General features: G+C 35.5%; 2 protein-coding genes across 3 annotated transcripts; both read right to left on the minus strand.

Moving 5' to 3' along the window:
• Positions 1-379: 379 nt before the first annotated feature.
• Positions 380-3,929, minus strand: LOC137743559 (COBRA-like protein 10). Its single transcript, XM_068483474.2, has 3 exons — positions 3,002-3,929; positions 1,045-2,496; positions 380-602 (listed from the first exon to the last, which is right to left on the minus strand). The coding sequence occupies exons 1-2, from the start codon at positions 3,600-3,602 to the stop codon at positions 1,073-1,075; spliced, it is 2,025 nt and encodes a 674-aa protein (XP_068339575.2). The 5' UTR covers positions 3,603-3,929; the 3' UTR covers positions 380-602; positions 1,045-1,072.
• A 6,454-nt stretch (positions 3,930-10,383) lies between these two features.
• Positions 10,384-14,743, minus strand: LOC137742453 (DDRGK domain-containing protein 1). 2 transcript variants are annotated; one of them, XM_068482320.2, is made up of 9 exons: positions 14,586-14,743; positions 14,338-14,476; positions 14,090-14,195; positions 12,952-13,055; positions 12,400-12,501; positions 12,139-12,300; positions 11,568-11,624; positions 11,044-11,080; positions 10,384-10,925 (listed from the first exon to the last, which is right to left on the minus strand). In XM_068482320.2, the coding sequence occupies exons 2-9, from the start codon at positions 14,455-14,457 to the stop codon at positions 10,720-10,722; spliced, it is 894 nt and encodes a 297-aa protein (XP_068338421.2). In that variant the 5' UTR covers positions 14,458-14,476; positions 14,586-14,743; the 3' UTR covers positions 10,384-10,719. The 2 variants fall into 2 exon arrangements, with proteins under 2 accessions (XP_068338421.2, XP_088536595.1); XM_088680469.1 differs by having other exon boundaries at positions 14,338-14,607.
• Positions 14,744-15,767: the final 1,024 nt, after the last annotated feature.

Consider the following 15,767-nt stretch of genomic DNA (forward strand, 5'->3'; position numbering starts at 1 on the left):
CAAATTTAGGTTCATTATCCTTTGCATAGAGCAGCTAATATAAAATGATCATTTAGCCATTTGAACACTATAATGATGATTTCATCTGTATATGTGATTTATTAGTACCATTGGAAGACTAAGTTTTATTTTGGCATGCTTCGACATACGGATAACCCTTGAATGAGACCTAAACTATGCTTCGAATCTTAGAAACAGTTTGCAAGACTATCGATCTGGCTTTTTTTTTAAATCGATGCTTGTATTGTAATATGTTATCTTGAATTTTCTAGTTACCCTGTTCCGACATTTGGAACTACTACAAACATTAGAGACTGCATCGATCCTAGCTAGGTAAACACAAAAAAAGGAAAAAAAAAAAAAGCTAGGAAAACGAAAAGACCACGCCAATCCATCCTCATGATTTGTATGTAATAGCTACTTGCAGTTAAAATCTTATACAAATTATCATAACGTCTGTTTTGTGACTGGTTACAATCTCCTCATCATCTGCTTTATGTGTCTCGAGTTCGAGTATGGACAGGCCTCGAAATCTTGGTAGCATCATCACTCATACATAGTTCTTTATCAGCCTTGAGTTGCAAACATCGGTCTTCTTGCAGCTAACGAGACACAGCACCCACCATATGAGGATGACAAAACACATAAACCCGATCATAATCATGAATTCCCAGAAATATTAAAACTAATTAATTTCCTAGAAAGTGATAGGTAGATATATTAATAATCTTTAACTAGCAACAGAAACTAACTCGAAAAACTATCTTCTGTAACCGGCCGATGTTCATTACTATTTGGTTTACTGTCATTCAGTCTCTACTTCGTTTGAAAAGCGACGTAGAGTTAAAATCTTACTTGGGGCTAAATTAGAAAAACAAAAGCACACCCTAGTTGATGCTATAATTTCATTTATTTATATTTCCACTTTGAACCTCATTTATTCATATATTCCAATGACAACTGCGATCGATGAACAAAAGTAATTTTTTTTTAACAAATGAACAAAAGTAAGTAGATATTTAATATAATTAACTATTAATTTACCTGCAGATAGAACTAACCATGCTGATGGTTAGTGGAAGCGGTCTGTCATGAAAAGGAAAGACATGATAGCTATACAAAGGACCAAAAGAGCATTAGACTTGAGATGTCCTGCATTGTTCTTGGGGAACACTTTAGGAAGTGCACACTCTTCTCCATTGAACAACACTCTAGTTGGGAACCCTTGACCCGCTTTGATATCGATATTATGATAGTGCTTCTTCTTGAAAGAAATCACCGATTGCTGCTTCCCGGGGACCATCGGATTCTTTTTCGGATCCGTCCCATTTTTTATCCCCACCAAGTAGTTCAAACCCTTGAGCCCCGTGAACAAGATTGTGTTGTTCACGTCCTTTTCCATCCTCGTCCCGTTGAAGGAGTAGACGTTTTCGTAGTCCTGGTAGGCCTTGTTCATCTTCACCGCGGTGTACCAATCTTGAAACTGGTCGGTTCCCCAGTTGAAGAGAGTGAGTCTGGCGGTCCACCCGTTGCTGTAATCGGAGTCGATGTGCCAGTTCAAGCTGACACCGCAGTTGTCAGGGCACGGAAGCTTTTTAGGCACGTCGTAGTGCTTGAGTTTGGCCCATGCTTTTGCCTTCACGGTTCTGTTCGCGAATGGCACGAGAAGAGCCTCGGCAGGCAAAAGCATGGCAGGAGCCCTAGGGTTACATTTGTCCGTCTCAGACGTTTTGCACCCGCACGCGCACGTGCTGCATGGAACCACAGAGGTGCTGTAATAGGCCGAAAACGAGACGCAGCATCTGGGGACCTTGGGTTTGGTGATGTTGCACACCACTTGCCAGCTGGCAATGGCGTCTGACGTGGCCTGAAGCCCACTTGGGTCGGGGAACTGAGTAGGGTCAACCCTAATAGGGGGCCCACATCTGTAAGTAGGGTTGAGGACGCCACTGATTTTCCACTGCTGAGGAGGAGTTATGGCAGTTCTGTTGTCGTCGGGTGGGATCTTATACACTTGCAGCTGGAAAATGGACTGGGACTGTGATTTGTCCATGAGGCCCGGCAAGATGGTCCCGTTGCGGCAGCAGCGGGGCAGCTTGCCGACCTTGGGATCATCCTTTCGCTCAGCGGGGAGGTCGGCGATGACGGGCCTCTTTTCGCAGTTCATGACCTGAGAGAAGTCCAAGTCCTTATAGAATTTTCCGGCTTGGCCATAGAGGCATTCGCTTGTGTCCTTTTTGTGAGTGTAGGCTCCTCTCATGGTGTTGATGAACTCTCCCCTCATCCACTCCCAGGTTAAGTTCCAGTGGTCGAGGCGGCCGAGTGGGTGGACGTTGTCGATAGTGACCTGAGCCAGGTAGTTCATTGTGTAGGTTTGGAGTATATCGTATGTGATTGAGAGATCACCGTTCTGACGAGGCATGAATTTTGTTTTCTCGACTTTCTTTGCCTTGAATTTTGGGTCCTTTTTACAGCACACGGACATTGCAGTCTTCCCTGCATGAGGAAAACAAAATGGATACGTATTAATGTATGCATTTGAACCCTTTCAAGGTTCTTAAATTAGTGTGTTATGTTTGCCAAAATATTCGATTTGTTATCTTGTCAGATAGTGAATTAGAATAGTGTTATTCCCAGATACGATACTAGCATTATTATTAACACGCACTCTCTAGTATATATACAACGATAAAGTTTGTCTGAATTGAAGAGCATGTCGATGTCAATTTTATATATATCAAGAGCATTATTGTATTGGATTAAAAACCATATAAATTGTCTTGATATTGAATCTAATCGATCGTCCTAAAAGATGTACAACCTAGCTAGAAAATAAGAAAGCCAATTTGACCAAAATCAAAATATTCAATCTTGAATAAAATCATATGTTCTGCAAACAGATTTCTCAAAATATCACATGTATATCATTATATATAATACATATAGAACATGATCATTAATAGCACAATCAAGCTTATCCAATAATTAATTAACCAATTACCTTTAAATTTAGCAGCAGGGCACTTGAAGCCATCATTGACAATGGCGATGGACTTGGGCATCGGAGTGGATTTCTCTCCCATCCCAAACTGCGTTCCCTTGAACGCAATCTTAGCCTGAATCTGAGTATAATCTCCGGCGGTATCAATCATAGTTTTCAAATCTGTCATCGGATACCCGGCAAAGTATGCCCCTTTGGATCCAACCTCGGCAGGCAAATCTCCACCGTCAACCAGCTGAGCTCCTTCCGCGGCCACCAAGATCTCCCGATGCTGAAACCCTATGTACATCTTCCACGCCTTGAGCTCGGTCGAACCGGCGTTCAAGATCGAAGCCTCCGACTTGAACGCCCAAGCCTGCGCCGACACGTTTTTCAGATGCGGCAGCAACTTCTCCCTGGAGGTAAACGTGTACGACAAGAAAATGCCATCACAGTCTTCTTGCTCGGGAGGAGGAGCTGCCACAACAGCGTCTTCGTCTTGTCCATAACAAATCTCAACCCTAAAACATGAAAACACCAAAAACACCACGAGCATTGCATGAAAAAAGGACGTGCGGGACCTCCAGGGCATTTTCGTGCCCAGATAACTTGTTTCCGTCATTGTTTTACACAATAATGTGGAGCTTTGAGGTTTCAAATATTTTCTTTTTCTTTTGTCTATTTTTCTGAGGTTGAGGGCTGTTTGTGTGTGTCGCTTGGGAGAGAGACAGAGAGAGAGAGATCTATTGAACAGGAGACGGCCGCGCGAGAACGCGGCGTGTGAGAGAAGCTATGAGGCCCTGGGAGGTCTGTGGAAACCCCAGGGTAGAGAGAGATGGCTAGGTATAAAGAAGAGGAGCGACATTAAAAGACTGGGTCAAGCTCTATTTTCTTCCCCTAGTTTTAGCGGCAGGTTCGGAACGTTTTCCATGCAACCGAAAATGTTTGTTTTCTGGTAGACATTGTACGGAACATATATATGTCACACACGCTATAAATAGATTTCGGTGTCGAGACACGATGCCGTTTTTGGACTTTCTTTTTCTCTTCTTCTTTCTGGACCAAAAACCTCGAAATGGAGTTTGTTGTGATCATCACCTTCTAACTGTTTTGATCTGGCAAAAATCGTCACATAATTTTCATTGGACTAGTTTGCTCACCTCGGATTGCTAACGTGGAATTTCGAACTATTTTTATTTTTATTTTTAGTAATCACCAACGTTATAATTACTAAAATTTAAATAAAATTGGCTTGACGTTCCATGTCAACAATTTGATCGGTCACCAAATTACTCAATCGAGCGAAACATTCAATCTCTCTTAAGACATACTTCAATTGAATAGTCGTACCATGTCATTATATATAGGGTGATGCTATTCACACACTCATTTTTACTTCCCACACACTCTTTGTTAATCTTTGTCTTCTGATTTTCTTCAATTCACTTCAATCCAATGGCCAAAAATTGAGAAAGGTGTATGGAAGGTAAAGAGGGGTGTGTGGATAGCACCTCTTACATATTGATGTGTAGATCTAATTACTCAAACCAAAATGTAATAATGTACAGATTTTTGCCTTAACTACTCAAAATTCCAATACTAACTCAAAGCAATAAAAACCATGTATAGGTTTTTCTATAAGGGAAATATTAAGCTAAAGTGAATTTTTATGTCTCTGTGTGTGTGTGTGTGTGGAAGTATGGGAACATAAATATATATATATATATATATATATATATATATATATAACTGAGCTTATCATGTAGTTTTACTGATCTGGAGTATTAATTCATGTCGAAAATGGTGATCAAATACTCAGTGTTGTAGTCGGTACGCGGAAAAGTTCATTTATTGGTGCAATGCAATTCTTAAGGTTATGTAAAGAAAGGCATCATATGGCTATAAGAATGGATCGGAATGGATAATTCACTATATTCAAAATGTGTTAAAGGAATACATGAACACATTGTGCCTAACTTGAACATATATAGAAGAAGGACTACTTCTTACAGAAACCTTATCTCTTTCGATCCCAATCAAAATAAAGGATTAGAAGGGAGAAATTTTTTTCATGTTTAATGCCCCTTGAATTCTCTCAAGGTGAAAAATCATTCACTTCGATCTACTTTCAATGTGTTTTTTAGTTGAGAAATGCTAGTTAGACCTATTTTTTTAGACTAAATTTGCAAATGTGATGCATCACCATTATGAAATAAGCATTTTACTCAACAATTAAGTAATAATTCAATTGTCAACAACCACGTTATATGCTTTTACGAAATTTGGTCTAAATAATTGGTCTTCCTAACATTACCCTAATTAATTTTAAGTTCTCTGATTCAATCATTCTCTTGTTTATATTAAGTAAGCATGCCCTTAGAATGTTATCTATTTCAATTCAGTCATACTAAACAAACATAAAATGTGAAAGAGTTGAATCTCTGTTGGACACTATGAATCTATGATATGCATTGCACAAAGGGATTGGCATGAAAAATTAGGTTTATTTTGTTCCATCTTCTTTCTTTTCAGTATTTTCCTGTTTATATTAAGTCTATTAAGGGGATGATTAAAATGAAAAATTAGGATCTCACCCCTTTTTGATAATCTTCTTCCACTGAAACCTAATTAGTTTTCAAATTTTTATCAAATGTCTTTGACTTTGTCCACATCACATTTAACTTGCTAACTCAACATTATATATTTATTATTTTTTAATAAAACAACCTAAAATTGAGTGTTTAACTCCTAAATTTAAGGCAATTAAGTATCATTCTAAATTTAATATGTTCTTAAATGTTACATCCTATTTTCTCACGTTCCTTCTGAATCATCTCCATCTATTCGTGTTTCCTTGTCTTCTCCATAGTCCCGACTCCCTTGTGCAGCACCTCCACCCATTTCAGTCATCAATTTTTTTTTCTTCTTTTTAGTTTTTCTTAAACCAATATTAATATTTATTGTTTAATATGTGGTTGTCTATACCTATATATCATAGGTACAATTCAATTTCCCTACATGTATTTCTTTGGGTGCAATGTTTTTTATTAGTTAAATTTCATTATACATATTTCTACGGGTACAATGTTTTTGCGTTGTTTTAGTATATATTCCACGTAATAATATAGGTATAATTTCATTTGGTTGTTGCATTTTATGTACCCATATGCGTACAGATCATTATATGTATATTGTTTCTCGTTGTAAAATGTACTAATTTGTCAATAGATCACTTTTGGCACATTTTCATCTATCTTTTATGAGGATACAGGTAACTTACACAAACTTTTATGGGCACTATATTTGTTTTTGTGTGTGTGTCTGCGTGTGTGTGTGTATGTGGGTACATTCTTTTGCGCTAATTTGAGAATGTATCCATGTGGAGTTTTATTAGGATTTTTTTTTTTTTTTTTTTTTTTGGAAGAATGTATCCATGTTTTCGGGTTTGAAGAATCTATCAATATTTTGTGATACATTATTTTTTGTCATTCATTTGATGAATGTACCCATATACATACATATATATATATATATATATATAGGATAGGATCAAGGGACAAATATTTTTATAAAAATCTTTACACTCCTTATTAGCCCTTGAATCTTTTTTAATCTAATGGTCATAATTAAAAGTTAAGATTATTGTCATTAATTTAGTAGGTGATGTGGCGATGACTTGGAATAAATTAACATTAACCTCTACTAAAAATTTAAAATATTTTGAAAAGAGTCCTGTTGCACCTAAACCATTCATCTTCCTTGGCGAACATCATCTTCCTTCATGCCATTGTGTTGGCAATCAAATAAAAATTGTTGCTGAGTCCAAAATAAAGAAGGATGAGGAGAGAGATTTTGATTAGTTCTTTTGTTTATATTATGCAATAACCAAAAGAAATCAAGGACATATTAAAGAAATTTGATGTAAATCAGTTTTAGGTTTAAAACCTCATCCCTTTCTAGGAAGATTCAATTTTGTTTGCCCGACTATATCCAGATTCAAATTCTAGGCTAAGAAACCAGGGGTTCTTCAATGATTGAACCAAACAGAAAATAAATAAATAAATAAATAAAATTTAACAGGGCGAGAGTTCTGAATGTATCTTCTTCAGCCCATTTTTTATACCTTCCCATCATTTACAAGCAACCCATGAAAATATAGTATTGATATTATAGGATTCGAGAGAGGGGAGAGAATAGGAAGAAGAAAGTGAAAAAGTCAGTTAGGTTGTATGGAGCGAGATTGATATATCCATGATTGAGTTCTTGTCATCTTAATTAACAATGACATAGGGAGTTAGATGAAGATGGAGGCTCCGAAGTGTTTAAGTTTCCATAACCTAATAATTTTTCCTTAAAATTTTTTAATTGATTAAAGTCTTTTTATTTCCATGTCATTAGCGCCACATCATTTAGTAGTTTAGATGAGTCATATTAGTTTTATTCAGGATATTGGATTCAAATAGATCTAAAGACTAACAAGGAGTGTAATATATATATATATATAGGGATAGGATCAAGCGTATACAAAATGAACCCTAATAAATAACAAAAAAGAAATGATTTAAAAAAAAGGTGATACCACGGATAGGATTAATACTCAGCCAAAATGAAACTGCTATAATAATAAATAAAAATTTGAAAGCATAGACGAATGAAATCAAGTTGTTTGTTTGATTCGAAAAGCTAAAAAAAGTAGAAAAATCATCAATGACCTAAATCGACAAAACTAAAAAGATTTTGTAAAACCTAATTTAATCACTCTACATATATGAACAATAATATACGGTTTAGGGTTTTGTACGTTTTGCTTACATAATGAAGATTTAAGAGACTAATAGCTTGATTCGTTGTAGAAGGCATCAAATTTCATATCAATCCTATGAAAGTTGCAGACATCATCGGCAAAGAGGGAGATAGACGTTACAATACTTTGAATCAATGGAGTTCTAGCTCCTTTTTTGTTTGCACGCTTAAAACTAGGGTTTCTTCCACATTTTATGCTTTTTGAATTTTATTTTTATGTTTAATATTAGTTAAAATCCACTTAAGCATCCATGTCATTTAAATGAATATGAACCTTTGGATGTTTTGTAATTTGAAGGTTTAAAAAAAAATGTAAAAATATTTGTCAAAATGTTTGTCCCTTGATCCTATCCCACATATGTATGTATATATATATATATATATATATATATATATGTATATGTATGTATGTATGTATGTGTGTATGTATACATTTAAAAATAAAAAATAAAAACTATTATCTATCTTCTATATATAAAGCCAACACAAAAGGTGAACAGTGATTTTGGTGTCACCAAGCTTCAACAAAAATATTTGGACAAAAATGCCCCCAGACAAAAAAAACTTCAAAGGCATCCCAAAATAATGCATCAAATAAGGTAGGGGTATTTTTGTCATTTTAACAGTGTTTGTTTAATAATTATTTTTTTGGTACAGTTTTTTTAATTTTTTTTATTTTATTTTTATAATTAGTTCCTCACAATAAGCTAGCAATAATGTGATTCAATTTCTCTTTTTTTAAACATGTTCAAAACATGTTAAGAGGTATACAATGCTGATTATAAAAAAAGGTCTTTCGCACGCGGATAATAATATGATTAAATAAGTTGTCAAATGATTGTTTTTTTTTTTTTTTTAACAAACGATATTATCTATACTAAGGGGAAGGGGAGTGGGCTTGACCTCACAATAGGCTACCAATAATGTGATTCAATCAATTGTTTATTAAATATTATTTTCTCTATTTTTAAACACGTTCAAAACATCTTAAGAGACGTGTAATGCCGGTTGTAAAAAAGATCTTTCGCACGCAGATAAATAATGTGATTAAAGTAATTGTCAAATGATTGTTTTTTTTTTTTTTTTTTTTTTTTAACAAACGATATTATCTACACTAAGGGGGAGGGGTGGGCTTAGTCTCACAATGGGTTAGTAATAATGTGATTCAATCAATTGTTTATTAAATATTATTTTCTCTATTCTTAATGTAAATTCTATAGAGATCGATTTTATTTTGTGAATTTAGCTGCTTTAATTGGTTTATGAGGGGTTTCTTCTAGCATGATCTAAAATTATTCATTTACTTCAAATATTTGACTTACCTTTTGTCAATTTAAACATATAAATACATTTAAAACGTGTAAGTCACGCGTAGCACGGCGTGATTCAAAAAATATCTTCTTCACGCACGTGAACATGTGCATGAAGGTTAGTTATTATTAAGGAAAATGTTTGAAACTATTACAATAACTTAAGAAATGAAGAAATTTCGAACATGAGACTTATGGGTGGAACCCAACGCCCTATCCACATGATATTGAACTACATGCATATATATATACACAGACACACACACACACATTACTTTTCTTATTTTTATATGTACATAATTTTTTATGGTAGACCATGATCTTGTATTGGCTTTTAAGTGTTTGACCGACCTTCTTCCTAGCCTAGTGGTTAACTGTGCTAGTATGATTTCTCTAGGTTTTGGTGTCTGAGGCTGATATGAAGATGGTGAAGATTATGATGATGATGGTTTTTAAGTTTCTAATCCATCTTTAGTATTTTAAATCACACAAATTATGTGTTTTATTTAAAACGTCATAAATATAAGTAACTGCAAATTATAAATTAAAATATAAAATAGATGACATGAAATACATGTAATACTAATATGCTGAGGCGTACAAAAGTCAAGAACTTTGATAAAACAGAAAACTAATAAGGTTTCAGTAAAAGAAGATTGGTGGCTAGGGACTACATCCAAAACCTCCCTTGTGACAATGACCTGTAACTCAAGTGGTTTAAAGCGTACACTTTCAATAAAGGGTATAATTATGCAAAGAGAATTGTAGTTAAAAGCGGGTTGTAACATTCAGATGTACACCCAAACTCTTGTGTTTGAAGTTTGAAATTCCACTGCCCTAATACCACTTGTATCAAAAGAACATGAAACAACACATAGAAATGCCTAGTTTACCATTCAAGTATGCCGCCAATTGAGAGAGAGAGAGAGATGCAGGGGAGGTCGAGGCGAGAGAATTTGTGGATTGGCAAAGGAAGTTGCCGGAAGGAATTTGGTTGTATTTGTGGTTGAAATGAACGGGTTTGGTACCTTGTAAAAGATTTATAAAAATGGCTTATTATATTAACACCCTAAACCCTAAAATATATAATTCTTGGAAATGGAAATCGGTCAAACCAAACCGGAACCAAAATGCAACAAACTGTGCGGTCCTAAAAAAAATTTATAAAAAAAAAACCCGGATCAAGCCCAACCAACGATATTTTTCGGTTTCCATTCTGGTTCACCCTAGAGAGAGTAAACCAAATCAAACCGGACCCTTCCAGATACCAAAGGTATAAATACAAAGAAATTTCTGTCAAAGTCGAGAAATAAGATTACTGGCTGCAAATGGCGCCATGGTGTATATGTTCTTAACCCTACATTTTCATATAATTTTAATGGAATTGCTTGCTTCCATGTGTACTCGCTGCATAGTTACCGTTCGTTGAAGAAATTAGCCCCTCGCTAATACTTGCGAACGACGGTTTACAGTTAGTACGTTAAACAACGCGACGCTGCTATAACCGAAGATAAACCCCCTACAATCTCTTCTAGTTATATTTCCTGTTAATTAACTTAACTCAGCGTGCACGATTTTCATTAAGTTTGTTATTGTCCTTTACATGTACTAAGTACTTTAACCAAATCACGCAACAGTTATCTCCGCCCCAGTACCGGTTTCTTCAACAAACTGCGCTTTGGGCTCCAAGTCTATGAACTGGTTGGACTTGCTAGCGAGATGCGAAATGCTTACCCTTCCTTGACGCTTGATGTAGTCTGCCACAGCTTGCATCTCTTCTTGGGAGATGTATATGTACTTCCCTCTGTCATCCATGACTCCCGAAAGTCGCCCTAACACAAACAAATACAACATTTTCATTCTCAACCAAAAAAAGGCATTTTACCTTCAGAAGCAAGGCATTATTCATTTGGCTGAAACAACTCAATGAGGAAATGCCTCTGAACGTACCCATACTCTCCAGATTGGTAATTCGATTGATGCATTCCTGCATGAATCATTAGTATCGAAAAATTAGAAAGCCAAATCTGGCATAAATCCAAACGATGTATGATATACCAAAAGGACGGATTATTTCTGTGACAGAGTTGAAAAAAAGAAAAAGAAAAAAGCATGTTCTAAACAAAAAGAGCAACAATAAGTTGACCACTTATTTTTAGAAAATATATTTCCGCAGGGCTTTTATCACGGTTGGTCCCTGAAATTGGACTTTCCAATCAAAATGATCCCTCAAATAGAAAATCCAGCAATTTAGTCGATGAAATTTAACTTTCCAATCAAAATTTGCTATTTAAGGTACCATTATGATTGAAAGGTCCAGCTTCAGGGACCAACCGTGACAAAAACCCTATTTCCACATGCCTTACTATTTTTCAACTAAAAACTTCATTTATTACTGAAATTTGAGGTACGTAAGGAGACATGAAAACTGTTGATTATTGAGTTCATTTAGGATAAATATGTGGAGAAATTACCTGAGTCCTTAACTTAAATTCAGCAGCAAGATCTTCCAAGGGAATGCATTTATGTTTCTGCAATGTCAGAGTTAACGGTAGTATTAATAACAAAATCACAACCTCAACTTCAAATGCTTACTTTCTCAACCATTAATTCATATGATTGAGGTCTCAAATCGTTACAAAAGGACGCTAACAGATTAATAAACTCTAAACAATAAAGCTATCTTAAGGATGAGGGGACGGAAATGGCAAGCTGCATGCCCAAGCGTCCCACCACGGTCCATTCATTCAGGCATATGCACAAGCTCAGATCGAGTTGGCCAAAACAGATTCCTCTCATCTCAGCTTGGCACAGCTAACCTGAGCTAGGGCTTAGAAAAAGTTGAGCACATAAGCTTGTGACCAGGTTGAGTTTGTCTCAACTGGGTTGAATAAATTGTACAAACTACAATCCAACCTTAACCCACCCCCCAAATCTTAGTAACACATTTCATCCCTAGTTTTGATGCCAACCCGATGGACGTATTTGGGAGCTAGAGTATAGAACAATTTTTTTTTTTTTTTTAATGAGTTAATTGAACTCTACCTTTATGTATTCGACAAAATCAGACAGCAAATCCTGACGTCCATCCTGCACTTCATTTTCTGTGGTACCTTCAGCGTCTATTGAAAACTCACCTTTCCACTTTTCAAACTCTAAAGCAGCAGCTTCCTCCTCCCTAGCCTTTTGAGCTTTGGCTTCTTCCTCCTACAAAACAGTGGCCAAATCTTCAGGCAGTAATCCAACGACATAAAAATACACATCCTAATTTGCCAAAACAGAAATGAAAGAGGGACATCAACACACCAGCTGACGCTCCTGTGCCTCACGCTCCTCATCTTTCCTCCTCCGCATTTCAGCATAGCGGTCTTGTTTTGTTACCCTTGATTCACGTGCAGCTTGTTCAGCCTTCAAACAAAGAATGGACCGAAGTAAATAATTAGTTGTGCTTCAATTGAAAGGAAAAGGAAAGAAAATAATATAAAAGGAATGCAAGTAACCCAAAATCGAGGATCCTCAGAGAACATAAGCATAAACTCAATTCAATGTTTTAGTCATTCAGCCATTCAGTAATTTAAATCGATTGAATGATATAGCAATCAAACTTCTAACATTTCCTACGCCTCAGTGACTACACAGGAATGGTTTATGTCTTTATTAAATGTAGATATTCGAATATCTAGAAACTCACTAAAATTTAAGGCCCGTTGGGTATTCATGACATGACACAACACATTTACTAGAAAGTTTAATCAGGATCAGAGAGCAAAAGAGTGTGTGCAAGCTTAATCAGGACTGGATAGGGAGAGAGAGTGTGTGCAAAATTTCAAATCAAGAAGTAAAAGGAAGAAAGAATACTTGTCGTTGTGCTTCCCGCTCTTGACGCTTCTTTTCCCTCTTCTTGGATGCTTTGTCTTCATACTCACCCTCAACATCTTCCTCGTCACTTCCATCAATGGTTTCTGTATTTAGAAATATAGATTAACAGTTCATTGCCAGAATAACTCATTTTTCAACTTATTTAATATCATAAGCACTTAAAACAAGCTAACCAATGCCATAGCTGAAGCATAAATTGTCCAGCATACAAGTCCAAATTTACACTTCCTATGCCGGGTACGTCTTCTAAACAGAATACCTAAGGAGTCAACTTACACTCTGAACTGCCTAATTCTACATCCTTTACTTCCTCAATTTTTGTACCCTCCTCATGAATTTGATCACACCTTTATCTCTCACAGATGCGGTTACTTAGGGCCTGTTTGGTACTCTACTTGAATCTAACTTTTTAAACTCAAAAACAATTTTTAGGTTACTTGTTTCGTAGGATTATTTTCAAAAACTGAACTCAAGACTAACTCAAAAATATACTCTATTATCTAAAAACATAAAAAGTAAGTTATTAGAGTTTTTAAACTTAAACTCACTCACTTCTTTTCCCTCCCTCTCTCTCTCTTCTTCTTTCTCTCTCCTTTTTTTTTTTTTACCTTTTTCATCTCTCCTCCATTTTCTCGGTTCCTCTCTATCTCTTCTGATCCTCTCTCTTCTGATCCTCTCTCTTCTTTCTCTTTCCTTCAATCATCTCTGACTTTCTTTCCTCCTCTCTCATCTGTCTCCCTCTCCTACAACCCCCTCTTTTTAGATCTATTTGTCTAGTTTAAGTCATAAGATTTAAAAATTTTAAATCGCAAACCAATCAAGTTTTTGTGTCTTAAAGAAAATTGTTTTCAAGAGATGTTTTTAAGAAATGTTTTGAGAAATGATAAAAAATTTCAAATAGGATACCAAACAGACCCTTATATTTTCGTTCCTGATTATCTCGCTTCTGCTTACCAATTGATATCTATTTCAATCACGATTCATCAATTACAAAAGCTTCTCCAATCAAAGAGAAACTAACATCGTGAAACCTCACAGAGTCGCAATTACTTATGAACTTAATCCAACCTCTTACTAGTATAAATTCAAATTAGTCACTTCAACGTAAACCACAAACCTTCTACAGCTGGTGCAGCAGCTGATGATGTGCTTGCTCCAGAAGCCGGCCTCCTACGCATCCGGCGACCGCCAGGCGCACGCACTACCGCCTCCCTCTGAGCAACCTAAATCAATAACAATCCAAAAAAATTTTAAAAATTAAATCCAAAACACCATTCCTACTTTCTGAGCCAAAAATCATGAACAGAGCAAAAAATAAAATAAAACAATTACGCTGCAACGAAATTAGGGCTCAAAAAATTAAACCTGAGGTTCTTCTTCGTGTTCATGCGGCGGTCGAGAATCTTGGCGGCGTTTCCATAGATATAGTGGAATTAATCCCAAAACAAGAAGCATGGAAATAAAAATTGCCAACATTTCCTCCATATTTTCTCAATCTCAGGCTCTGCCAATAACAACACCACCACGAATTTGAGGGGTTTTTTTCATCAAATTTTCTCAATTTTTCTTGGTTTTTCTCGGAAACCAAACAGAGAGTTAGGGTAAGGAGATACCTTGAGAGCGGTTAAGCTTCGGATAATCAATGGAGGATGAATTAACTGGATTTATTACTGAGAGAACTGCGGAGAACGAGACGACCTCACGAGCCCGTTTTGAGGTTACTCAATCAAAACGACGGCGTGGTGTTATTCTTTAGTTTTCAGAATAACGCACCGAAAATAATTTGGTATTCAACTTATAATACCACTTGACAACAAAATAATGCTAAGTAAATTAAATAGGTATATTAAAATTACAAACTAAATGATATGTTTTAAATAGAAATAAGTACGTTAATCAACAGTTAAGTAATAATCTACTTATTACAAAATTTAGTTTACACATTTATTCTTCCTGACAATACCGAGACAATAAAAGGTGGCCACAAATACTACCCAAACTAAAAATCTTGTCAATTTATCACCAACACTTTTATTTTTGGACTAGGATTCTCTTGTCTCCCCTTCTCTTTTCATCCCCTTCTCTCACATTCTCTTATTTTGTATTTCTCTTGCTATAAAAAATTCATATAAAATGTTAACGTGGTTTAGCTGTAATCATTCAACTTGAAGGAGGAAGAAGTTAAGTTTCCACAAGTTTTAGTCCGCAAAATTCATATTGTAGTCATATATGTGGCTTTGAGATAAAAAATTCAAGAGAAATTTGAAAAAGTATCGTGTAAATTGTAGATGATACATTCGAACTAAATTTTTAAAGAAAAACTAATGAAAAAGGCTTGAAAACTTTGAGTTTTAATGATAAAGATAAAATAAAGAGTAAAGTGAGTACCAGGTTTGATTTTTTAGTGTAAAAATGTAATTTTTCGTTAAAGTGAACAGTATTGTGGGCTTTTCGTTAAAACTTCCAATTTTTAATTTAAACTAATGGAGGTGGTGCATTCTCACCTAAATAGTGAGTAGGAAGTCATCTTCCATATAAAATCGAAAAAGTGAATTTTCTCTTTAAGTTCATCATCGATGCTTAAAATTAGGAATCCATCAACAAGTAGTGATATAAAGAGTTTAAATGAGATGTCTTTTCTTAAGGGATGTGAACAGTTCTATTTAAATAGAAGAATCTAACAAAGTTTCACATGTTCGATTTTTCACTTCTAAATCCATCTACATCTTCTGTCATTTAGTACTATAGTTTAGTGGTGCTCTTCTTTACTTCGAAATGAAAAGTTTTAGACTCTT

Source organism: Pyrus communis, chromosome 11, assembly GCF_041283825.1.
Source record: "Pyrus communis isolate YQ-2024b chromosome 11, ASM4128382v1, whole genome shotgun sequence".
In the NCBI taxonomy this organism is placed as follows: Eukaryota; Viridiplantae; Streptophyta; class Magnoliopsida; order Rosales; family Rosaceae; genus Pyrus; species Pyrus communis.

Bases quoted from the DNA above. Each gene is read 5' to 3' on its own strand.
- LOC137743559 (XM_068483474.2), bottom strand. From the start codon at position 3,602: ATGACGGAAACAAGTTATCTGGGCACGAAAATGCCCTGGAGGTCCCGC. The intron at 2,497-3,001 runs GTAATTGGTTAA...TTCCTCATGCAG, and splicing joins CCCTGCTGCTAAATTTAAAG to GGAAGACTGCAATGTCCGTG.
- LOC137742453 (XM_068482320.2), bottom strand. From the start codon at position 14,457: ATGGAGGAAATGTTGGCAATTTTTATTTCCATGCTTCTTGTTTTGGGA. The intron at 14,196-14,337 runs GTTTAATTTTTT...TTATTGATTTAG, and splicing joins AACACGAAGAAGAACCTCAG to GTTGCTCAGAGGGAGGCGGT. The intron at 11,625-12,138 runs GTAGAGTTCAAT...CTGACATTGCAG, and splicing joins ATTTTGTCGAATACATAAAG to AAACATAAATGCATTCCCTT.